The sequence below is a fragment of the Protopterus annectens genome, chromosome 7.part0, assembly GCF_019279795.1.
Source record: "Protopterus annectens isolate FY-2018-M chromosome 7.part0, PAN1.0, whole genome shotgun sequence".
Lineage (NCBI taxonomy): Eukaryota > Metazoa > Chordata > Ceratodontiformes > Protopteridae > Protopterus > Protopterus annectens.
This window is the reverse complement of record NC_056739.1, coordinates 1,791,425,787-1,791,451,649: the sequence shown is the minus strand read 5'-3', so window position 1 is coordinate 1,791,451,649 and position 25,863 is coordinate 1,791,425,787. Positions and strand designations below refer to the sequence as shown.

The 25,863-nt window shown below is 42.3% G+C and overlaps 2 protein-coding genes across 2 annotated transcripts in view; one reads left to right on the top strand and one right to left on the bottom strand.

Moving 5' to 3' along the window:
• Window positions 1-10,451: 10,451 nt before the first annotated feature.
• LOC122807236 lies at window positions 10,452-11,719 on the bottom strand. Its single transcript, XM_044078316.1, has one exon. The coding sequence runs from the start codon at window positions 11,638-11,640 to the stop codon at window positions 10,720-10,722; it is 921 nt and encodes a 306-aa protein (XP_043934251.1). The 5' UTR covers window positions 11,641-11,719; the 3' UTR covers window positions 10,452-10,719.
• Window positions 11,455-25,863, top strand: part of EXT2 (exostosin glycosyltransferase 2) — a 1,719,054-nt gene continuing 1,704,645 nt past the window's right edge. The window contains exon 1 of the mRNA XM_044078315.1: window positions 11,455-11,479. The gene's annotated coding sequence lies outside the window, so the exon portion shown is untranslated. The remainder of the gene's footprint in view (window positions 11,480-25,863) is intronic.

Here is a 25,863-nt window from a genome sequence, read left to right as displayed (position 1 = left end):
ATGACCCTGAGTAGCATCCTGCCCTCAACAAGAATGATACCGCAGTATAAAGAAAAAATTATCAATTTCAACAATTGGCTAGGCTTTTGGTGTCATTCAAAGGGGATCCAGTGTGTCAGCCTGGGACGACATGCTCGACAGGCCTCATTGCTTCGCAAGAGACAGCTTGCACCTGTCACCCCTAGGCTTTCGAATATTGGCCAAGGCTCTTGCTGCCCCCATAGTGCCTTTTTTAGGGAAGGCTCAAAAGTCAAACCCACCTCCGTAAACAGCAGAAATAAAACAAATTATGCTACTCAACGCCTGGAGTTTAAATCTCAAAATGAACGCGCTCGAAGCACTCCTCAGTATGGAGAATGTCGACATCTGTACTGTAACTGAAACCTGGTTCAAGGCTCCACAGAGCAACCCAGCACCACCAGGCTACAACTCATACCACACATTTTGGCCACAGAACATGGACTGAAACACAAAAGGAGGGGGTGTGTATCCATATTCCTCAAGGACACCTACACCTCCAGGTTAGTGGCGCAGCATGATACCTCCAAGATCATCCATGTGCAACTAACAGGCAAATCTGCAATGCAAATTGTGGTCTACTACACATCACCCTCCATGACCCAGGACCACCAGTCCGCCTTTCTGGAGACACTGGAAAACATGAAGGTCCTACCAAACACCCCAATATTGGGCGATTTCAATTACCCTACCATTAACTGGGAAAACTACTCAAGTACAAACTCACAGGTCCAGCGCTTCCTGGAATTTATCAACTCAAATGCCCTGCATCAGCTGGTAAACTCCCCTACCAGAAGTGAAAACATATTGGACCTGGTCATCACCAATATTGACGACAGGTGTTCCACACACCACACCACCACCTCCAACCAAGGAAACCACAGTGAAAAACTTTTCTATAGCAAACATCACCTTACTTAAGACAGAGGTGGTAAGTTTCAAAGCCCCCACGCCAAAGGATAAGTGTCCAAGAAGCAGGAACCTTTACAAATGCATCCAATGGGCACCTACAAGGATGCATGGATCGTGCCATCCCTAGCAAAACCAAGACTCACCCCCCCTAAGAGAAGGAAACCAGTCTGGTGGACCCCTGCCATAAACAGGTTGTACAATAGGAGGAGGAAACTAGTTCAGAAAAAAGGCAAATCCCAAGAAGGAAAGACATCCCTGATCAGTATCAGTAAGAAACTAAGGTAACTCATAAAATCCTCCAAGGCTAACTTCGAAAGAGAAATAGCCAAGGATTTGAAAGATAACCATAAAGCCTTCTTTAGCTATGTCTAGAAACTAAGTGGCAACTCGCAGTTATGCTCGGAGCTAGTGCAAAATAGCACAAAATATACTGAACCCACTGATATTGCCAACATTCTGGCAGATAGATTCAGTGCAAACTTCACCCACTTCTCACCCCCAAAAGGGCCCACAACAAAACCGGAAAAGTGTAGTGTCCCAAAAATCTCAGACACACAGGTGAAAACAGCCCTTTCAAAAGCCAAAAGCACAGCGTCAATGGGGCCAGATGGTGTCCCAGGCTGTGTCTTGCACGAACTAACCCCCCCCCCCACCTAAACACACTGTTCAACCTCAGCCTCTCCACAGGCTACATGCCCATAGAATGGCACACAGCAACTGTTATTCCGCTCCACAAAGAAGGGGCCACAACTGACCCTGGTAACTATCACCCCCATAAGCCCGACTAGCCTGGTCTGCACGACTATGGAGTGCATCATCATATCAACAAAGACATTGGGGAACCTCCAAACACTTGACCCGACCCAGTTCGGCTTTGTTAAGGGTAGATCATGCCTAGTAAACCTGGCTGACTTCTTCAAGACAGTCACCAAGGCCATAGATGAGGGGAGGGTAGTTCACTCAGCCTACCTTGACCTCGCCAAGGCTTTCAACAACCTTCCTCACTCGGGAATTATAGAAAAACTCACCAGCCTGAACATAAACCCCTACGTCACGAGATGGGTTGCCATCTGACTTACAGACAGAACTCACATGGTATGGGCTCCAGGTCGACTCTAAACCAATCACAAGTAGTGTCTGTTCGGCATATACTTCTCAGAAGTACAGGCAAACACAGGAGGACTACGGCTAACCATGTTCGCCGATGACTGCAAACTGGGAGCCATACTAACTCTCCGGTTGACACGGATATCCTCCAAAAGGGGCTTACTGAGATGGACACCTAGTGTCAAAGTCATGGCCTCAAGCTAAATGCCAAAAAATACATAGTCATCCCATTTGGGAAAAACAAAATACCCACATAGGTGGCAGCCCCCATAATACAGAAGATGCAAGAGATCCGGGGACCCAGGTAGATAGTAATCTCTCCTTTGACAATCATATTGCCAAAGTAGTTAGGAAATCCTATGTGGCCCATCTAATTACTAAAGGGTTCGCATCTAGAAATAAAAAGGTTATAGTGCCCCTCTACTAGTCACTCATTAGACCCATCATAGAGTACAATGCCCCATTTGGGATGTACCTCACAAGACACTTCCCAACAGCTGGAGAGACCACAAAAGTACCTCACCAAGAGGATTGATGGTCTCAAACATATGTCCTATGCAGCCCCACTGAAAGAACTCCAGCTGTACTCAGTGACATATCGCTTACTCAGAGGTGATCTCTGCCTGACTTACAAAGTCATGTCCAACTCAGAATTGATGGACATGCTCCACCTAAAGAAATCCAAGTCACTGCGAGCCACGAGCTCTAGTGAGCTAAACCTTGCCACAACAACAAATAGAACATGCTGGAGGGATAGATTCCTGTCACAGAGACTACCCATGCTTTGGAACAAAATTCCAAATTACATCAGGCAGAGCCCCTCACTAACACTTCAAGAGAAACCTTGACGACTGGATGGGTAACAGAAAATACACCCCTGGGATCACTTCACTGGCTCTGCTTGACAGAGGATCAGTTAATTAATCAATGGGGCGGCGAAAGCCAACACACACTGGCTAGGCTTATAAATGCCATCAGGCAGATAGCCTAGTACCTAAACTATGAACCTATATGAACCTATAAAAAGGAAGCCAATCTGGTGGACCCCTGCCATTAAACTCTACAACAGAAGGAAAAAAACTGCTGCAGAAAAGGGTAAAGTTCGATGACTGGAAATATTCCCTTGGAAAACTCGGTAAAAAACTGAGATCCCTCATCAAGTCCACCAAAGTTAGTTTACGAAAGCAAAATTGCTACAGATACCAAGGACAACCACAAGGCATTCTTTAGTTAGGTCAAGAATCTGCATAATACGCAGATTTGCTCCGAGCTACAACACAACGGCACCACTTATACCGAATCTACTGACATTGCCAAGATTGGCAGACAGGTTTACTGCGAACGTTATTCCCCCCTCACCCCCCAAAGGGCCCACCCACATACAGAGGAATACCAACTCCCTATTATCACAACTGCACAAGTAGAAACCGCACTGACCAAAGCTAAGAATACAGCTTCCATGGGATCAGATAATATACCAGGTTGTGTCCTACATAGGTTCATACTAGGCTATTTGCCCTAGGGCATTTGTAAGCCTAGCCAGAGTGTGTTTGGCTTTCACCACACCTTGGAATGAATATACTGTGACCATTTTAAGGTTTAGTTTACTGTACCTCTGTCTAGTAGTGACACAGAAGTGACCCCTGGGATAAACCTACGATCTCCCATCCACTCGTCAAGATTTCTCTTGAAGAGAGTCAGTGAGGGTCTCTGCCTAACATGGACTGGGATTTTATTCCAGAGTGAAGGGAGCCTCTGGGTTATGAATCTGTCCCTCCAGCATGTCCTATTTATTTCTGTGCCGAGGTTCAAATCTCTCGCTCGTGTAACTCTGGTGGATTTGGATTTTCTGAGGTGGAGCATGTCCATTAATTCAGGGTTGGACATTGCCTTGTACGTCAGGCATAGATCGCCTCTGAGTAGGCGGTACGCTACTGAGTAGAGCTGGAGTTTCTTTAGCCGGGCCGCATACAACATATGTTTTGAGTCCCTTGATCCTCTTGGTGAGGTACTTTTGGGGTCTTTCCAATTGCTGCAGGTGTCGGGTAAGGTACATCTCAAATGGGGCATTGTACTCAATTATGGGCCTGATGAGGGAAGAGTAAAGGGGCACAATGACCACTCCCGATCTAGATGTGAATCCCTTCATGATAAGGTGGGCAATTTAGAAGGTCTTTCTAACCACTTTGGCAATGTGAGTCTTGGGTCCCTAGGTCCCCAATTACTTCTTCCATACTTAAGGTGGTAATCTACCACCTATGTAGTAATTTGTGGGCACTTTGTTTTTCCCAAAGGGTATGACTATACACTTTTTGGCGTTGAGTTTAAAGCCATGGCTCTGGCACCAGTTTTCCGTTTCTATGAGACCCTTTTGAAGGATGCTTGTGTCCGCTGGAGAATCAATTATGGCGCCCAGTTTGCAGTCATCTGTGAACTTGGTCAGCCACAATCCTCCCAGGTTAGCCTGTACCTCAGAAAAATAAATACCGAACAAGAGAGGTCCCAGGACCGAGCCCTGTGGGATGCCACTTGTGACTGGTTTAGAGTCTGACATGGCTCCAGCAATTCTGACCTTGTGGGTTCTGTCTTTGAGCCAGTTTGCAACCCATCTTATGGCATAGGGGTTTATATTTAAGCTGGAGAGCTTGTTTATGATGCCCAAGTGGGGTATTATGTCGAAGGCTTTTGCAAGGTCAAGGTAGGCTGTGTGAACTACCTTACCCTCATCAATGACCTTGGTGACTGTTTCAAAGAAGTCGACCAGGTTCAAGAGGCAGGATCTGCCCTTAAAGCCGAACTGGGTAGGATCCAATGTCTGTAGGTCCCCAATGTCTTTGTTTAGAAGTTCCATAATGATCCTCTCCATAACTTTGCAGACCAGGCTCGTCAAGCTTATGGGGTGGTAGTTTCCAGGGTCCGTAGAAGCACCTCCTTTGTGGAGTGGGACCACTGTTGCTGTACGCCATTCTTTGGGTACATATCCTGTAGTATGGCTGAGATTAAATAGCAGCCTTATGTGTGGGTTTAGCTCTTCTTGGAGTTCATGTAGCACGCAACCCAGGACACCGTCTGATCCCATCGATGCTGTGTTTTTAGCTTTGGAGAGGGCGGCTCTCACCAGGGCATCTGAGATGTCAGGGAGGCAACACTCTGCTGGGATAGATATTTGTCCTTTTGGGGGGGGGGGGGTTAGAAATTCGCACTGAACCTGTCTGCTAGTATGTTGGCAATGACTGTGGGTTCAGTGTATTTTTTGTCATTTTGGACTAACTGAGCATATCTGGGAGTTTCCACCCAGGTTTCTAACATAACTAAAGAAAGCCTTGCGATTATCTTTGGTGTCTTGTGCAATTTTTCTCTCAAAGTTGGCCTTAGATGATTTTATGAGTGTTCGTAGTTTTTTGCTAGTACTGATCAGGGATGCCTTCCCTTTTAGGGATTTTGCACTATCATGTAGTAGCTTCCTCCTTCTGTTGTATAGCTTATTAATGGCTGGGGTCCACCAGATAGGTCACCTGCCTTTGGGGGAATGGGTCTTGGTTTTATTTGGGATTGCATGATCCATGCATTCCTGTAGGTGTCCATAGAATGCGTTTAGAAAGAATTCAGCAGAGTGGGCTGTGGTTTCCACTGGCCCGGGGGCCTTGAAGGATTCCACTTTGGTCGTAAGAAGTGTGAAGTCAGCTTTTGAGAAGTTCTTCACTGTGGTCTTCTGTGCTGGGGGTGGGGGCGGGATGTGGATTTCTAGGGAATGATCTACAAAAAGAACTGGCACCACACCTGAGTGCTCTATTCCAACTACAGCCTCAGTTCTGGCTTTGTCCCCACTGAGTGGCACACCGCTACAGTCATCCCACTCCACAAAGGGGGTGCGACTACTGACCCTGGGAACTACCGCCCCATCAGCTTGACGAGTCTGATCCGCAAGGCTATGGAACGTATTATTATGATCTTATAAATAAGCGTATAGGGAACCTTCAAACCCTGGACCCCATACAGTCTGGGTTTGTGAAAGGCAGACCATGTTTGCTCAATCTGATAGACTTCTTCGAAGCTGTCACCAGAGCGGTGGATGAAGGCAAGGCTGTCCACGCAGTCTACCTCGATCTAGCCAAAGCCTGACACTATCCCACGCTCTGGAATCACTGATAGGCTCACTAATCTGGGCATTAACCTGTACATCACTAGATGTGTTACCAACTGGCTCACCGACAGAACCCACACAGTGAAAGTAACTAACTCCAAATCTGACTACTGGGTAGTTACAAGTGGAGTCCCACAGGGATCGGTTTTGGGTCCTCTCCTGTTTAGTATCCACATCTATGAAGTTCAAATCAACACCATGAGACTCTGGTTAGTCAAATTCGTGGAAGACTGCAAACTGGGAGATATTATGGATTCTCAAGCGGATGTGGACATCCTACAAAAAGGCCTAATGGAAACCAACAACTGGTGCCAAAAGCATAACCTTAGGCTCAATGCAAAAAAATGCATCATCATTCCCTTCGGGAGAAACACGGTGCCCACAAACTACCATATTGAACCGAACCCATTTAACTCTGAAGGTGTTATAAGGGATCTAGGGACATAGGTAGAGAGCAATCTCTCCTTTGACAACCACTTCACCACTGTAGTTAGGAAGTCCTTCTATGTGACACATCTCATCACAAAACATTTCTCACCTAGGAAAAAAGAAGTCATTATCTCTCTCTCTACTCGGCCCTCATCAGAGCCATTATGGAGTATAATGCCCCATTTGGCATGTACTTCACTAGACACCTCCAACAAATGGAAAAGCCACAGAAGTTCCACACTAAGAGGATCTTAGGACATGTGCCTTATGCAGATAGGACTTAAAAAATGTAAACTTTACCCAGTCTCATATCGCCTACTTAGAGGCAATCTCTGCTTGACATACAGAGCCATGTCTGACTTTGTTTTGCTAGACATGCTTAATCTGAAAAAATCCCAATCCCTCCGTACTATGTTCCAAAGATCTCAACCTTATCACCACATTAAACAGAATCTACTGGAGGGATACATTCCTAACCCAGAGACTTCCAATACTCTGGAATAAACTCCCCATTCACGTCAAGCAGAGCACCTTACTGACCCTCTTCAAGAGAAATCTTGAGTGGATGGGGAAATAGGAAATTCACCCCAGGGATCACTTCAATCGCACCGCCAGATAGGAGCACAGGGAACGAATGTCTAGTAAGCCAGACTGGGAACACTATTTGGCTAGGGTTGCATTGGCTCCAGGGCCGTTAGCCTAGTACTTGCATATGAACCCATTTGGTTTCATTAAGGACAAGTTATGGCTACTCAACCTAGCGGACTTCTTTGAGAAGGTCACCGCAAGATCATAGGAAGTTACTAAGCTAGTGGCCCTAGGGCCCTTACAAGCATAGCCAAGTTCTACCCTTATTTCCATGATCAGCACCTACTGCCCCTGTCCAAAGAGGGACACAGGTGGAACCCCCCCTCCCCGGGTGAATTTACGGTTACCCATCCAATTGTCCGGACTGCGTTTGAAGGTTAAGGGTAAAACTTAACACCGCCTACTGTGACTTGCTCATGGTAGTTGACAATACCTTACTCAAGCACTGTTGAAAAACTCAAGAGGTTAGAAATAAACCCTTAACTCACCTGGTGGACAGCCAGCTGGCTCACAAGACAGGGCCCAGGAAGTCAGAATTAGGGAGCCCACCTCTATAAAGAGGCCAGACAGACACAAGCAGCGTCCCTCAAGGCCTACACCCAGGGCTGCTCCTTTTTGGCATTTACTTCTCTGAAGTCAAAGCCTATGTCAAGGGTCTCTGGCAGACAAACTTTGCAGAGGTTTGCAAATTCTGAGCAGACACAGACTCCCCCACTGACACTAATGTTCTCCAGTAAGGGTCGACACAGAACTTGTGTCAGAGCCATGGACTAAAACTAAATTGCCAGGAAATGCCTAACAGTATTCTTCGGGAAGTCATCCACCCTGATAACTGTCATATTGACAACACACCCTTAAGAGATGACCGAGTAATCAGGGACTTGAGGACACACACAGATAGTAATCTACCTTTGACCATCATTTGCCTACAGTAGCGAGGAAATAATTCTGTGCTGTCCAACTATAGCATCTGGGTATAAGGAGTTGTTTCACTGTATTCAGCATCATCAGACCTATCATTGAGTGCAATGCCCCCTACTGCATGTACCTAACCGGGCACATCCAACAACTGGAATGTCTACAGAGGTTCTTCACTAAGTGAGTACAGGCCACAAGTAAAATGTCCTACTTGGACCACCCCAAAGCCCTGTCCCTATAGCTGTCTTCTACAGGCTGTTCAGGAGGAGATCTTTGCTTGACATACAAGGCATTGTTAGACCCCACCCTACTGACCTTCAGCATATCTGCAAAACAAACAGCACCAGAATTACCCGTTCTAAAGACTTAAACTTTGCTTGCAATAAAAACAGCACCTGTTGGAAACAGAGGCATGTACCCCTGAAACTACCGCTTCTCTGGAACTGGCTCCCCCCATCCATGTGAAGCACAGTTCCTCCCCAACACAGTTCAAATGCAAGTTGGATAGAAAACAGGAAATTCATCCCGGTTTAGCACCTCTCTAATGGACACAAGCAGCCTGTAAATGTTTCATCTCATGCACAAACTTGCAAAGGTACCAGAAATTGTCAGATTTCAAATGCATGGTTAGGCTTAAAAGACCCCCTTGTTCATTTGCCTAGTACACACCTATGAACCTTTGTACACCCTTTCTTACTACGCTACAAACCAAACATAAGTATGGTTAAAAGAAGTGAGATTAACATTCTCCATTATAGCTATAAAAAAGTGACAAAATATATACAAAAGTGTATGTATCTGTAAGAAGATCCACTCCAACACTATAAACTACTAGACAATTCTCAGTGATATGTACTTGCACCTTAAAAAAAATCAGATTTCACAAATGGTTAGCTGGCAATATGTAGAATCAGCAAAAGTCAACAGTATGTTAAAGAGAGTGCTGCCTCCACCTCATACGATACAAGATCAAAAGATGAACAGATTTCCTTAAGTACAACACTAAACAAACATTTCCTATCAGTTGTCTCAGGGTGCAACCTACATATCAACATACTCCTGCCAAGGTTCAACTCGCAGTATGTGCCTTCTGCAAAGATACAAAAAGTACAGTTGTAAAGCCGTACCATAACTGTAGATGTCCTTCTCATCACTGTTGCATTATTTCTTAAAGAATGATGTCCTGCCCCAGGCAGCCTGTCCCTCAGCCAGTATAGATAAGCTTGAAAAATATCTTGTTTAAGCCATATGTCACATTTAAGCTCCCCACACAGAATGTGGGGCATAAAAGGGATGTACAGGTGCAACTACCCAGAACTGAATTGTCCCAGCGGAGAATAGGAGTCCATGCAGACCCAGAAGGAAAAAATGCAGAACAAACAGAGGTCTGGAGGAAGGGAGTGAATACTGCAACAGTGAAAAGAAGAACATTTACTGTTATGGTAACAACTACATTATGTCCTTCTATATCACGCTTGCAGTATTCCTTAAAGTAAAAAAAAAAAAAAAAAAAAAAAACACAGATTGGGATGTGGAAGGCTGAGAACAACCATCAACAAACCCACATAAAATGGTTTCAGCAAAACCTGTTCTGGCCCTAGAAATCCTATCCAACTTATAATGCACAATTATGCACTAAAGACCAAGTAGCAGCTTTGAGGATGGAATTGGTGTCCCAACTCCTTGAAGGACCAGAAGAGGCAACAGACCTAGTAGAATGAGTTCTGACAAAAGCTTACCATGAAAAGCTAAGAAAGAAAGAAAAGATAACCCCAGCGGGCACTTATCTAGTGTTGCTAAATATTCAGTACAGTAACAAAATTTTCAAGCTAACTGGTAACAACAGTGTTCAAACTGGCGGCAAAAGTTCTGGGTATTTGCATCTGTATGCTCCTTTTATGCCTTACGCTCTATGCAGGGAACTTTGCATTCATATACTCCTTTTATGCCTTACGCTCTATGCAGAGAACTTTGCATTCATATGCTCCTTTTATGCCTTACGCTCTATGCAGGGAACATAAATATAAAGTACTGCAGAAACAAAATCTTTTTCAAGCTTATCTGTACTGGCCGAGCAATAGGCTGCCCGAGGTGGGCCTCAACAGTAATACAGAATGACATCTATATTGCCGTTTTCCTGGTATAATGAACATAACTTGTCACCATCCTAAACACTCTGCTGCTTGGTCTCATAATCCAAGCTGCTAAGTTGCTAGTTTTGGTTAGTCACTGTATCAGTACCATAATTTATATTGTACGTTGCAAGAAAAAAAATAGCCTTTTTGAGTCTAGTCCACTTGCATACTGAAAACAAAATTAAAGATTCCCACACCACTGACAGTGATTTCAAAAATCATAATTAAAAAAACATTCAACAATAATTTGATTGTTAAACTTATAACCGCACATTATGATTCCAATGAGGTATATTATAAGCAAAAAAAATCAGTCATCCAACTACGACATACAACTATAATACTGCAGTGAATATAATATCCATTTTACATATTAAGTGCCATATGTCCCTTAAATTTACAGCATCATTCCTTAATCGAGTCTTTGCCAAATGACGCTGTTTAAATAAAAGTTAAATGAAACGGCCACTATTTTTTCCCCTTGGGTTCCTTTTCTCTTGGTACTCTGCCCATGATGTAGAACTCCTCATTTGGTCGTAAATCGGTGAAATGAGCCAACCGGTTCGATAAGGCGAAAAAGGCAGCTACTGAGGCAATATCCCAAGCATCCTCAGCATCAAATCCTTGTGCTTCCAGTTTAGCAAAATGCTTATCCGTGATTGTATCTGAGCGACCGACTGCCAGGGCAAACTCGATCATCGCCCGTTCCCGATCGCCGAGGTCTGCCAGCTCCCAGTTTACGGTTACCTGATCAACCAAGGTGGTGTTCTTGGAGTAGATCCGGTGCATGGCTCCGTGTGCAATTACACAGTACGGGCAGCGGTTCACAATGCTTGTTGCCACAATGATGAGCTCCCTGTCAGCTTTGCTTAAACGCCCAGTGTCTTTATTCATTATTGCGTTATAATAGGAAAAGAAACCCCGAAATTCAGCAGGTCGATGAGCCAGCACTTTAAATACATTGGGCAGAAAACCCATCTTTGTTTCCATCTCCTCCATCAACTCGACAATGTCGTAAGGCAGCTGTTTCTTGCAGGGCACAGGATAACGGCTGCTTCTGTCCGACTTTCCCGTATCGGTGCTGCTGTAAGCCCGAACTTTCCAAACATCCGGCGGAACTCGAACAGCACCTAAACTCGGATTTACTATGCTGCGACTCTCAACTATTAGTCCAACCATTACTTTTACGGCTCGCTGAGAAAACATAACTAACAACTGCAAACCTCTAGTAAGTAGAAAAGCTCGAAGACTCGATAACCAGTTGTCGCAGACTAATGACCTAATGTCCTCAGGAATTGACGTAGATATTTCGTAATCAAAGCCAATTTTAAGGCAACAGGCTAAAAATAGAGTGGTGTATGTGTTAATTAAATTCATTATCATGGTCATAGATTCTCAGTTGTTTAATTGCACTATTTCAGAAATGTCCCACAAGTTGTTCTATTCAAATATCACCTAGTTTCAGAAATTAATTTCGTTGAGACTATATGTATATTATATATTCTGTAGACTGGTGCAGTCGTTAGTGTTGTTGCCTCATAACAGGTTCCGTGGTTCGATTCTCGGCAGGGGTGCCTTCTGTGCAGAGTGCGCATGTCCTCCATTTGTTCGTGTGGGTTCCATCCGATTGTTCTGGTTTCCTCCTACATTCCAAAGACATGCAGCAGATAGCTTGGCCACTCTAAATTGGCCATAGGTGTAACGTGTGAATGGGTGTGCAAGTGTGTGGTGTGGAAGAACTACCGCGCCAGGGGAAACTTGGCCCCAGATGATTAATTAATACTAAACATTGACACCCCAACCTCGTGCAAAAATGGGGGAAAAAAGGAGCTGTGAACGGATCGATTCTGTAGTGCTCACTTTCTGTCATTGCTAACAAATTTATTTACTAAGATTGGTTCTTGTCATAGCCCATACCTGTCAACTTCTTTGCAAAGAAATTCTAGACAACAAAGCCAGAAATAGTGAGGAGACTAGGGCCTAAGATTAGAGGCAATTCTTAAATATTGCTCTATTAACTTAAATCTAGATTTTCGCAATACCGCTCAGCTGTCCAAATATTTGCGTCACATTTGGTCTGTCCCTTGTGATTTTCTGGCAAATTATTGAGGATTGACGTCATTAAATAATAACAAGCATTTCACTTTCAGACTTCATCGCCTTCCAAAAAATGCATGCCAACACAAATCTTGTTATTCTAACACGTTTCTACATTTATTAGAGCAATATTTAAAATCTCACTGTTTTCAGGCCTTTGCCCCCCCCCCCCCCCACACACACACACACATTATTTTAGGCTTTGTCCAGGTTTTTTGTGCTAAAAGGTTGAGAGGTACGGTTCATCAACATGCATTTTCTGAGTAATAAGAAGTGTGAAACTTTAATGACTTTCATTACTGGCTGTAATTCTTGGTGGTTTACCAGAAAAATTAAAAATTTTACCAAAGTTAAAAATATGAGGCAAGATCAGGGAGACAAGTGTGTGTCTTACCAGATCAGAATGTGCTGTAAAGCACACATTAACAACAAAACTGAAATTGTTTTTCTAAAGATAGTTGGATAAACACTTATAAGATAAAGACTCTTATTTTGGCAAGTGAGATAATGTTCTTGCTGTCACTTGCTTTATTTGCACATGGGCGGAGCTGACAACTTTCATACCTAGCAAAAGACCAGGAAAGGGAGGGTCTAAAATTTTTAGGGCCGCAGCCTGGAATACATAATTATTTTACTTATTTTATATTGAAGAAAATGCAAATAACGTATGGCAATATACAGTCTTGCCATGTAAAATTGAGGGGAATGGCTGAAAATGAACAGTACAGAATGTACGCAACTATCTAGCTTACATCATGCAGACTCAACCAAATAGACTGTATACTGTATCATAGCCAACTACCATACCCCCTCCTTGTTGCCTACAGCATATGAGGTATATCTAAACAAAATGACATCCCACTCAACCAAGCCTAATACTATTCTCCTGGGTGACTTTAAATAACTCTCCATTAACTAGGGAATCTGCATCACTTCAAATAAATAGGCACAACGATTTCTGGACTTCATTAATGTTAGCTTCTTAAACCAGCTGGTTCTTGTCCCATCTAGGGGTTCAAAAGTATTGCATCTGGTTCTGACCAGTTTTGCCAACCTATGCCTAATACCTACAGTTATCACATTACTGGTAAAATCTGAACACCTAACTAACCACCTCCTCTTGTTAGAGACTACACTAAGGCAAACCCAATCCAGCTAATAGATGACCCGATGAAATTTAAGCACCCTCCTCACCTTGATGGCCCCATCTCACATGTTGCCACATTTGTGGATAATTTCTATGCCTACAACAAAATATGCACTGAGGCATCTGTCCCCATAAGACATAAATACAATGTCAAATGATGTATAAACCTTTGAAGTCGGACCCTAGTATAAAAAAAATATACAAAAAGAGGAAGAAACTCATAGCCCCTAAAAACAAACTTAAAAACCTATCATCTAAAGATGAACTCAAAAAGATCAACAAAGAACTCGGACATAAAATCAAATCCTCCAAAAATAAGTAAATATAGAACTGCTACCTCTGCTAAGAACCACAAATCATTTTTCAGTTATGTCAGAAACCTTAGATGCAATGCCTAGCGATGCTCAGAGCTAATACAGAGGAACACTTACTGGTCCTCTAAGTACATAGCCAACATATTAGCAGATAAATTAATCTCTGACTATATTCCCCTGTCTCCCCCTAACTTTATCCAACTTATTAGCACCTCTGAGCAGGTTCTGCATGTTTTCTCCAAGGCCAAAAACACTTGTTTCATGGGTCCTGATAATGTGCCAGGCTACCTTCTTGTCAGCACCAGATTGTCTAGTAGACTCACTACTAATCATATTTAACCTCATCCTCTCCATTTTATTTTGTGCCAGGGAAGTAGAGAACTGCAGCAGTCATTCTGCCCCACAAGAGATGATCTAGTACTGATTCAGGAAACTACAGACCTACAAGATTCACAAGCCTTATCTGCAAGGCAATGGGACATATCATTATGGAACTTATTAATAAAAACATAGGCATTCTACATGCCCTGGACCCAAACCAGTTTGGTTTGCTAAAGACAGATCCTGCCTTCTGAACCTTGTGAGCTTATTTGTTCATGACACACACATTAGACTCAGACAAATTGGTTCACATTGTCTGCCTAGACCTGGGCAAGACCTTTGATACCATCCCACATTCTGGAATTATTAACAAGCTAATTAAACTAAATGTAATCCAATATGTTACCCACTGAATAGCAAACTGCCCAACCAAATGAACCAAATCAATTATTGTGGGAGACATGGTCCCTTCATAAAGGGTAATTGCTAGAAATGTCCATAGAACCAGTCCTAGGACCACTTCTCTTTGTTATTTACTTTTCTGATGTCAGAACTCACATCAAGGATCGGTGGCAGATCACATTTGTGGATGACTGCAAACATAGAGCTGTTATCTCCCCATCAAACTTCCAGATTCTTCAAGAGGGGGCTAACAAGCAAAAATGTGATGCCTGGACCATGGCCTAAAACTAATTGCCAAGAAATGTAGCACTGTGGCCTTAAGCAAAACCTAGCACCCATCCACCTAACACAGAAGTGACATCCCTTTGAAGGTTGACTTTGCCATTTGGGACTTGGGCACTTTCGTTGAAAAATATCTATTCTTTGATTACTATGTATCCACTGTTGTTAGGAAATTCTTTTACCTTCCCAGACTAATCACCAGGGGTATTTCTTCCAGATCTAAGGAAGTTATTATCACTCTCTGTCTCTGTCTCTCTCACTCTCCCTCCTCAGTAGTCGGGCCCAAAATAGAATGTAATGGCCAATTCAGTATGCACCTTTCTAATCATATGACCCAATTTGAGAGACTGCAGTATTTTCTCACTAAGATAATCAAAGAAATAACTTCCTTGAGCTACTCAGGATGTCCTAATGTGCTTTCTGTCCTTTCTATTTCCTATAGAATCTTGAGAGTTGACCTCTGTCTAGGGTACAAAGCCTTAAAGGAGCCAATTCTATGTGACCTCTTACACATCTGCAAGACTAGTTATACCTTCAATACCCACTCAAGAGATCATAGCTTCCACCAAAACATAAGTAAGACCTGCTGGCGAGATAGATATATATCCCAGAGAATCCCAGTTTTATGGCATATACTTCCTTTGGCTGTAAAGCAAACTAGCTCCTTGAGCTTCTTTAAACAAATTAATAGGTAATCAAAAATACACTTTGGCTCTGGCCCCAAATGCCTACATTGGAAATGGTTATAACTAGAAATAAATATGTTGTAACAGTGGGTACTTACAAAATGAGGTATTACCAATGGCTAGGCTACTTATGGCCCTCTCAATCAACAGCCTAGTATTGACATACGCACCTATGAATTGAACCATGAAAAGCTTTTTTTACTATCCTGCAGTTAGCACAGAACTAATTCAGAAAGAAAGAAGGACTAATACTGTTTTTACTGACCATTTAAAAAGCCAGTGACTCACAGCACTATCACTGTAACTAAACAGAAGAGCGCAGAACTATTTTCCGATGTCTAGTGTATGTCACAGTATAGGGATCCAACTGTATTCTAGGATGAGGCTAAGGTTACTGAAAGACAAAATTATTTATTTTATTTATTTATTTTACATTTGGTTACCGGGAAAGTATGAATGGACACAAGTCCTTTTTCAGTGGAGTCCTGGGGAGAAAAGCTCCATGATTTTGATCAATAATTGTTACAATACATGAAGGAATTCACACAAACAAAACTGATGAACAATAATTGTTACAACTTACTTAAGCAAGGTAGTTGTAATGGCAGCCATTTTGTAGTACAAGGCATTTAGATATATAAGCACACACACACACACTCATCTTCCACTTTCTCTCTTATTCCCTTCTGTTAGCAAACAGTATCCATAACTGATCAGTACTGTGTGTTTGTTAATTTAAACTGAGACCACAGTAGCCTACTGATATAAGGTTACCCTGTTTTTCCACCTGAAAAATGGTTAAGAAATGACTTGCAGTTTCAGAGCAGTCCTTGGTCAATTCTGATAGTTTCTTAAACACAAACTTGTCTTTGCTTTGGCTCATTAGCAGCAGTACAAAAGAACTGCCTGCTCACACCCTTGTTCTCCCCCTCCCCCTTCCCTATTTATTACCTTAAGCCAATCCCAAAGTTAATAAATATTACCTGTGGCAGGCACCATTTTCAAAACCTACAACCACCCTTTGTCACTATCATATGTTCATTTATCAGTTTACTCTGTTACCTGATTATTTCCAGCTCCCTCATAAGAACTACTAACAGGGTCTCTACTCGCTTCGCTCCCCACCCTGCTCCCTATTCCCTCCCGCCCCCAGTGGTCCTACCTTTATTACACTCACAAACCCCTCCCATCTTTCCAATACCCAACCACAGCACTAACCCAACACTACCTCCTCCATCTTCCCACTACTATCACACCTCCTCAACTAACATGTACAAGCATACCTTACCTATGCTCACTGCATGCACTCTCCTTGCGTATCTTACATCCTACCAAAGCTCCATCATTCCCCCACTCAACCACTACCACTGTACTACTACTCACACCACCACTCATGTCTCACCCTCACTCAGCTCCTTTCCCACCAACTCAAGAACCTTCCATATGCACCCCCCACATATTCTACCAACTATATTACTCAAACATAAAGCACCCCTACAACTTAACATAGTAACTCTCCCACCATACCTATTACCCACAGAGCACAATCATAAAGTTTCCCCTAATAAACAAACACATTCAAAAACTGAGAAAACTAAAAACCTCATGCATATCAAAATTAGCCCTAAGTGGAGACATCCACCCCAACCCTAGCCCTACCATCTCCAACCCCAGTCCTCATAATCATACTAGAAACCACAACTTCTCCCATATCACAGCCAATAGAAAGCCAAGTGACTTCCTTCTACTAAGCCTAAATATTAGAAGTATATCCAACAAAGTCCATGAACTTCATGCCACCATAGACTTGTACTCCCCAGATATAGTCATCCTGACAGAAACCTGGCTAAAACCTCACATTACCAGTGAGCAAATCCTCCCTACCGGTTACGGGATACTAAGAGTAGACCGGCTAAACAAGAAAGGAGGCGGTGTAGCTATAATATTTAAACATCTAAACATCCAGATCTTAAAATCATCAGCTCCACAAATAGATAATGAAGAAATAATATATACCAACCTCAAAATAAACCAAAACAAAACCATCAACATAATTGGATGCTACTTCCCACCTGGCCAAAACATCCCTCCACTAGAAAACCTCCTCAGCTGGTCTACCCACCATCTCTCCCAAGAAACTATAATTTTAGGTGATTTCAGTATTGACTGGCAATCCTGTTCTGGCAACCATCCAACCCATCATGTAAACCTTCATGGCTTCACCCAACTAGTCCAGTCACCAACCAGGATAAATAAAAACTCCAGCAAGCACACTACCCTGGATTGGATACTAGTCAGTAAGAACCCCCAGTCATATATAACAGGCTGCTTATTAGATAGCCGCAGTGATCACTCCCCAACATTCCTACTCAAAAAATACCTATACCAAGCTAACCTGTCATCTACCATCAAATATGTAAAAAACTATACTTTAACCCACTCACATTCATCTCATCCCTCAAAGAATGTAACTGGCATCCTCTAAAGTACCTCAGTCTTGATGACATAGTTGAATTTTTTAATACTACCTTCCTGAGCATCCTTAATTACCATGCCCCCATAAGACTTTCCAGAACCAAAGCACATCCCTTCCCATGGCTACAGAAAACCACTAAGTCAGAAATGAAAAACAGGGATAAAGCCTGGGAGCACTGGCGCAAAACCAAAACCCCCTCAACTAGACACAAATTCCTAGAACTGCGCAATAGAGTCAAAAAGCTAATAAAACAGGACAAATTCCAATACTACCAGTCTGCCCTAGACTCCTCCCAACACAGCCCCAAACAATTCTGGTCCTGCATAAACTCTATCCTCCACCCAGGTAAAGTCAGTACCCCTCCTCCTAACATCCCTCACTCCTCCGAAAATATTGCTACCTCATTCAACACACACTTCACACAAACCATACTGTCACTAGCTAAACAACACAACCCCCCTCCAACCCACACCTTCAACTAATAATCTCCTCACTGCCTTCTCTTTTTCTCCTGTATCTACCTCCAACATAAAAAACTCTTAATTAAACTTAAGCCCACCAAATTAGCAGTAGACAACCTCCCAAGTGAATACCTACAAATTGCAGCTGATGCTCTGGCCTACCCAGTATCCATCTTGATTAACCGATCTCTGTCAGAAAGTTACGTTCCCACACTGTGAAAAGTATCACATATAATTCCCCTCCACAAAGGCGGCCCCTCCACAGAACTAACCTATTACCGCTTCATAGCTATTCTCTCTCCACTCTCCAAAATACTAGAGAGATGCATACACTCTCAGGTCTCAGACTACCTCTTTACTAACAACCTCCTTTCCAGTACTTAGCATGGTTTCCGACCAAACCATAGCACCACCACTGCCTTACTCTCCTTTACTATCACTATCCTTCAGCATAAAAACAATGGCTATCGCTCCTCTGCTACTTTCCTAGACCTATCTAAAGCATTTGACATGGTCCCACACAAACAACTCATCTCTGTCCTCAGTAACCTATCCTTCTCTCAATCAGTCACCAACTGGTTTCAGAGTTACCTGTCTGACCGCCAACAATCCGTTGCATGGCAGAATGGCATATCTCCCCAACTACCTGTCTCCATAGGGGTTCCCCAAGGATCCATCCTTGGACCCCTACTCTTCTCTGTTTTCACCAATAATCTAACCTCTGCCACCAAACATGGCACACTCATACAATACGCAGATGACTCAGCCATCATCTGCTCAGCCCAGTCCCTACCCAAACTGCAAAAACTCACATAGGAAGCATTTTCCTCTGTTGAAACTTGGTTATCCAATGTCCAATTAATGCTCAACCCAAACAAAACTAAACTATTCATCTTCCAACCCACCAAACATACTCAAAACAACTCTCACTTTAACATCATAGCAAAAGACAACACCACTATATACCCAATGGAACACACCAAATTGCTAGGAGTGGAAATAGACAATAAACTAAAATTTGACATTCACATATCCATTACCATAAAAAAGTCCATAAAAAACTAGGAGCGTTATACAGAAATAAGCAACTTCTCACCAAAGCAGCAAAGATTTCAATAGCAAATTCCCACCTTATCTCCACCCTACTTTATGCCTCTCCAATATATATCAACCTAAGGCAATGCGATCTAAACAAGCTAGAGACCTGCTACAACAAAATCACCAAATTCGCCACAGGGGCATCCTACCGTAGTCACCACTGTCTCTCACTTGCTGAACTGGGCTGGCTTGAACTCCCTCACCTCTTTCAATGCTATCAACTCTTGCCCACAAACTAGTAAACCATCATCCACTAAATGTCCCATCCCTCCACAGTCTACTCCGACCCTATTGCACCACCAGACCACTAAGATCCAGCAACAAAAATCACTTGCAGATCACTAAAGCCAATAACTCTGCTGTTAAAGCACTATTCTCTTGCTCCATAGCCAAATTATGGAAATCCCTCCCACCCACAATTACCTCTGTACCATCATGCACCCACTTCAAAACTTTACTAAAAGTGCACCTAAAAACATGCTGGCTATGCCCTTGCAACTCCCACTCTAACATCACCCACCCCATCCAACCACTACCTTTCTTTCCACCCCACTAACTACCTTGATTATAGCAAGCTCAGATGCTCATAAGCCTAGTACTTATTATACAGCAGGAACTTCTTATTGTAACATTTGTTAATGTCTATGTACTTCGCAGATAAAAATTCTAGTTGTCTACTGATGTACTATGTTCTTCATCTGTAAATATGTTTGTAATTAATTGCTATGTTAATCAAACTGTTAATCGCTATGTAATCCAATGTAACTACTGTCTGTTTATTTTAACTGTGGAGCTTTTCTCCCCGGGCCTCCACTGAAAATGGACCTAAGTCCAGTCGGACACTCCCGGTCAACAAATGTAAATAAAATAAATAAATAAATAAAGTTTATCTGTGTGTGTGCTTTCTGTCATTTCTTTGAAGAATATTTTATCAAATACAAGTTTAGCAGCATTTTGCTGAACTGTATTATCTCAAATGCTGCTTTGTTAGTGGTTGAACTGTGTGTTTGTCAGGATAAGATTGCTATTTTATTTTATTTTATTTTTATTCCAGTTTGATTACCGGGGAAGTCCACTGGGTCAACATGGCCCATTTTCAGTGGAGGCCCGAGGAGAAAAGCTCCGAAAATGCATAAAAAGTATTACATACAGGATTTCAACACAATCAAGAATTTAGAAAGCATTAAACAGTTTGCAGAAATACGATTTCAAGGAATACAGGATAGTATGAGAGTACAATTCATGCTGAAATTGAATACATTTTTTTTTTTTTACATTAAGTTATGGTTATTACATTTGCATAGTATAGCAGTATTTCTTAGAGATTCCTAAAAGATAGTTAAGATTGAAGAAAGGAGAAATAGTGGTAGCGCTTTGAGTGAAAGTGTTAGAGATAGAAATTAGAGCTCAATATTTACAATATTTACATGTTTTGTTGAGCAGGTATAGTTATGGGAGTAGAAGGATTGTGTAGTATTTACAAGTTTTGTCGAGCAAGTATTGCTGTAGGAGTAGAAGGATTAGGTAGTATTTACCAGTTATGGTGAGCAAATCTAGCTCTAGGGGTAGAAGTAGTAGAAGTAGTTAAGTAGAGGGATAAAGCTGCAGGAGATTGCAGGGAGAGATAGATATAGTTGTAGGAATATGTCTATAGGAGGAGGATAGGGTAAATGTATCAGAATGAGGAGACTCTTATACTAGAAGTGGTCCCAGATTAAGTAGGAAGGAGGCAGGGGCATTTCCGTTTAGTAGACAGGTGTTTGAAAAGTAGGGCCTTGAAATTTTCAGTGTTTGGGGTGGTTCTTAGTGGTGAAGGGAGGGAGTTCCATTTGTTGCCAAGGGCATAGGAGAGGAGCAGCTGGCCGGCAGGATGTTTAGGTTTGTAGATAGAAATTAAGTTCTGATGTTCAGATCTAAGGGCTCTGTTAGGAATATAAGGTGGAAGGATATTAGAGCGGAGCATTTAGTAGGATAAAATATGAGTGAGTGTGCTATGGAGAGTTGTAGGTAATCTAAGTGATTTGGTAGTTCTAGCCAGTTCAGGGATTGTAGGGAGAGGCAGTGATGAGTGGAGTTTTTGGCTTTGGAGACAAATTTAGCAATTTTATTGTAGCAGCTTTCTAGTTTAGAGGTGGTAGAGGAAGGCAGGTTGGTTAGGAGAGGTGCACCATATAGTAAGGAAGGAAGGAGAAAAGTAGAGGCCAGAGCGTGCCTTGTTGTGTTAGAGAGAAAGTGGTTGTTCCCATACAACATACCTAGCTTTTGGTGTTTTTTTTTATGTTTTGTTATACATGTATATCGAACTTTAGTTGTTCATCAATAATTATGCCGAGAGGTTTAGCGGAATGGATGACTTATATAGGTGTGTTTGTTTGGCTGAGGATTTTGAAGTCACTTTTGTTGAAGGAGTAGTTCTTAGTGGGTGAGAATAGAAGAATTTTGGATTTGCTTGCATTAATAGAGAGGTGGTTTTGGTGCATCCAGTTTTCAGTTTTGGAGAAGGCAGTTTGCGTTTTAGACAGCAGTTCAGGGAGGTTTGAGGCAGAGCATATTAGGGTAGAGTCATCTGCATATTGAATGATTTTGGTGTTGGGAAAAGCAGTGTGGAAGTTGTTGATGAAGATGTTAAATAGCATAGGACTGAGGATGGATCCCTGTGGGACATCAGTGGGGGTGGGTAAGAAGGAAGAGATGGTGTTTTTCCATTTGACAGCCTGAGATCTTTCTGATAGGTAGCTGGAGAACCAGGAAAGAGTTTTTGGTGAGATGTGAAGGTTAGAGAGATGGTAAAGAAGATGGTTGTGGGAGATAGTGTCAAAAGCCTTGGACAGATCGAGTAGAACAGTAGATACTAGCTGTTCTGAGTCTCTGGCTTTATTAACGGTATCTAAGAAAGAGATTAGGACTGTGTTGGTGCTGTGGCCAGGGTGGAAGCCATGCTGGGTGGGTATGAGGAGGTTATTTTGGGTGAGGAATGGCATAAGTTGGAGGTGGATGCACTTTTCAAGGATTTTAGAGATAAGGGACAGTAAGGCAATAGGGCGGAAGTTAGAGATGCAGGTATTTTTTCCTCCCTTGTGTAGAGGGAGGATGAGGGCTGAGCGCTAGAGTTTGGGGACATAGGATTCTTTTATTGATCTGTTTATAATGATACTGATTGGGTGAGCGATCCCATCTGCGGCAAGTTTTAGATAGGATGAGGGGAATGTTGTCAGGTGCATTAGAGCATGGTTTGAGTTTGGATAGGAGTTTTTTTATGAGAGTTGTAGAGACAGGTTTGAGCTCAAATAGAGGAGGATGGCTGTTTGGTGGGATTGGCTGGGGCGGGTGAGGATTGGCTGGGTTGTTGTTAGGAAAGGATTTGGTGAGGGCAGAAATGGTTTTGATGAAGAAAGAATTACATTCAGAGCCTAGTTCGAGGTCAATTTTGCTAGGGTTGGGGCAGGGATTAGATTTTGAGCCTGGATGGAGAAGTGAGTTTATAGACTTTCAGAATTGTTTAGGATTATTACAGTTGTTAGACTGGAGCTTAGTGTAGTAGATTTTTTTGTCTTTGTTGATTAGCTGTTTAGCAAGGTTGCGGAGCTGTTTGTATTGAAGTAATGTGTTGGGCAGGTTATTTTTTTGGTGAAGTTTCCATAGTTTGTCCCTTTGCTGCATAATTTGTTTGGTCTCTTTGGTAAGCCAAGGAGCTGAATTATATTTGATTCTTTTATTTCTTGGTGGAGCTACAGAGTTTAAAGTATCAAGGAAGACAGAGTTGAAATGGTCTATAGCTTTATCAAGGGATAGGGAGTTTAACATGTGCCAGCTCATTTGTTTCAATAAATTAGAGAAAGTAATGGGGTTGAAGTTGCTAAGGTTGCGAGTTTGAATAAATTGATGCTGGTAAGGGGAAGAGGTAGTGGAGCGATGGATAAAGTCAGGGAGATGGTCACTAATGGTATCAGGAATAGTGCCAGAGCTGGTTATTCTGTTAGGGTTAGAGACAAGAATCCAGTCTAAGGTGAATCCTGGGGGATTATTTTTGTTAGGTCAGGTGATGGTGAGGATAGTCTGAGTGAAATTATAGAGGCTGATGGATAGGGAGGGGCAGTTGAGTTTTTCCAATCAATATTTACATCTCCTAAGATGTAAGTTTCATAGTTGATTTTTGTGGAAGCTCATAGGAGAATTTCTTCTAGTATTGATATATTATTAACAGGGGAGATGTAGAGGGCAATGAAGCAGATATTTTTGTGCCTGTTTAATTTTAGTAGTCCAGCGGATAGTTCAGTGTTGTGGAATTGTGGGATTGGAATTTGGAGCGGTATTGTGTTGAGAAAATTGGAATATACTAGGGCAGAGCCGCCACCTTTTTTATTAATTCTGTCATTTCTGAGAATGTGAAAACCTTGGGGCAGGATTTCTGAATCAGAGATGGAAGGTTTGAGCCAGGTTTCAGATATAGCTAGGATATTAGGTTGGTTATGGCTTAGCCAGGAGTGAAATAGGTGAGATTTATTACTAAGACTTTGAGCGTTAATTGTAAAGATTCTTAGGGTATTATGTGGGGTGGAAAGGGTTGTGGGATTATTGGAGTTGTTACATGTAATTGGGCCAGGATTAGGGTGGATATCACCTGCTAGCATTAGTAGGGAGACATCCTTTTGGCATTTAGGTTTGTAAGGTGTAAGTTTGGGAAGGTTATAAATTAGAGTAGGAGACATTATCTTGGCTTTAGAGGAGAAGATTTTAGGATGGAATAGGAGCAGAGGATTTGTTTGAATGAGGGAAGGTGAGATAGAGTGAAAATGAAATGCAGAATGAGGTAGGGGAGAGTTTGTGTGGAGGTAGTTTTTGTTGGAAGTATAAGGCATGTCTGGGAGGAATATGAGGTAGCTTGGTGCAAGGGAATTAAGAAGAGAAGAAGGAGGTAGGGGGCATGGGAGTAGTGGTGACTTAAAGAGAACATGTTAGAGAAGAGATGGGGAGGTAAGGAATATGACGAGTGAGAAATATTACCTTTAAAAGAGAGTGTAGGAGTATATGAGGGAGGGATTTATGTGGGAGAGTGTAGGAGTGTATGAGGGAGGGGTTTATGTGGGAGAGTGTAGGAGTGTATGAGGGAGGGGTTTATGTGGGGGAGTGTATGAGGGAGGGGTTTATGTGGGAGAGGTAATGAGCAGAGCAAAGGTATTTGCTAATTGAGCTGTGGGGGTGTGGTAGTGGGAGAATAAAACTGAGAGCACTGGGGGCGGGTGGAAATTGGGGGCATGGTAGGGGAGCGGAGAGAACCCGTAGGGCGAATGGAGCAGGTAGAGACAGGTACCGAAGCAGCTAGAGAAGAAACAATCAGCGGTACCGACTACAGAATGTAAGTTTGATAAATCAGAAGTGGGAAAGACAGTGATATGTGAGCCTAGAATGGTAGTTATAGACAGTAGTAGAGAAGGGTTAAGTGAGAGGAGAAAATGTATGTTAGAAATAACAGCTACATTGAGGTAAGTAGGCTAAGAGTAATAGACAATAAGTAGGAAAGAGGCAGAGATAAGGGTGCCACCTAGTGGATAGGTCTGGTATTGCAGGAAGAATAGGAGAAGTTAGTTAGCTAGAGAAAACTGAGGAGGAGTGGGTGTTAGAAGAAGAGGTTACTATGGATGATCGGGGAGTGAGTGTTAGGGTATAGAAAAAGGAGGGAGTTAGGGGTAGAGGCTGCTGGCTGTCCAGGCTCAGGATGTGCTTTAACACCTGTAGCTATGATCCAATGGTGGAGAATTGTTACTAGCAGGAATTATTCAGCAAAACATACTTTCTTGAATCCTTGAAAGGGAGTTGCAGGGTAATAGGCTGAAAGGTAAACCGCAGGTATTTTGAGAGGGTCCTTTAGGTACCTAGACACTAGTGCTATAAGCAAAAGAAGAGCAGGGTAACTTTAAGGGGGCAAGAGAGACAAAGAAGTGTAGAGAAAAAAATAAACAGAAAAAGGGTTAGCACATTACAAGGAAAGAATGGTCAATTTACACAAATCATTCACAGAGACAATATATAAAGGAAGCAAATATAAGATGTTACATTACTTTTTAATGTTATATATAAAGGGGGTATGTCTGTCTTTATTCTGATGGAGTCATGTATCTGAACTCACAAAAAAGAATCATTTTGATTTTTATCAAATTCCTTTTGGTGGCAGGATTTTTTTTTATTTTTTTATCTTTCACTTATACTGATATTTGGGGATTTTTATTTTATCTTTTGCTTACACTGATGACAGGAGGGTTTTTTTTGGTCGGGGGTAGTAGATAAAGTTTCAAAGGGAAGGAAATTTAGGTTAAGGAGTTATCACAGA

Coding starts and splice junctions, on each gene's coding strand:
- LOC122807236 (XM_044078316.1), bottom strand. CDS start 11,640: ATGACCATGATAATGAATTTAATTAACACATACACCACTCTATTTTTA.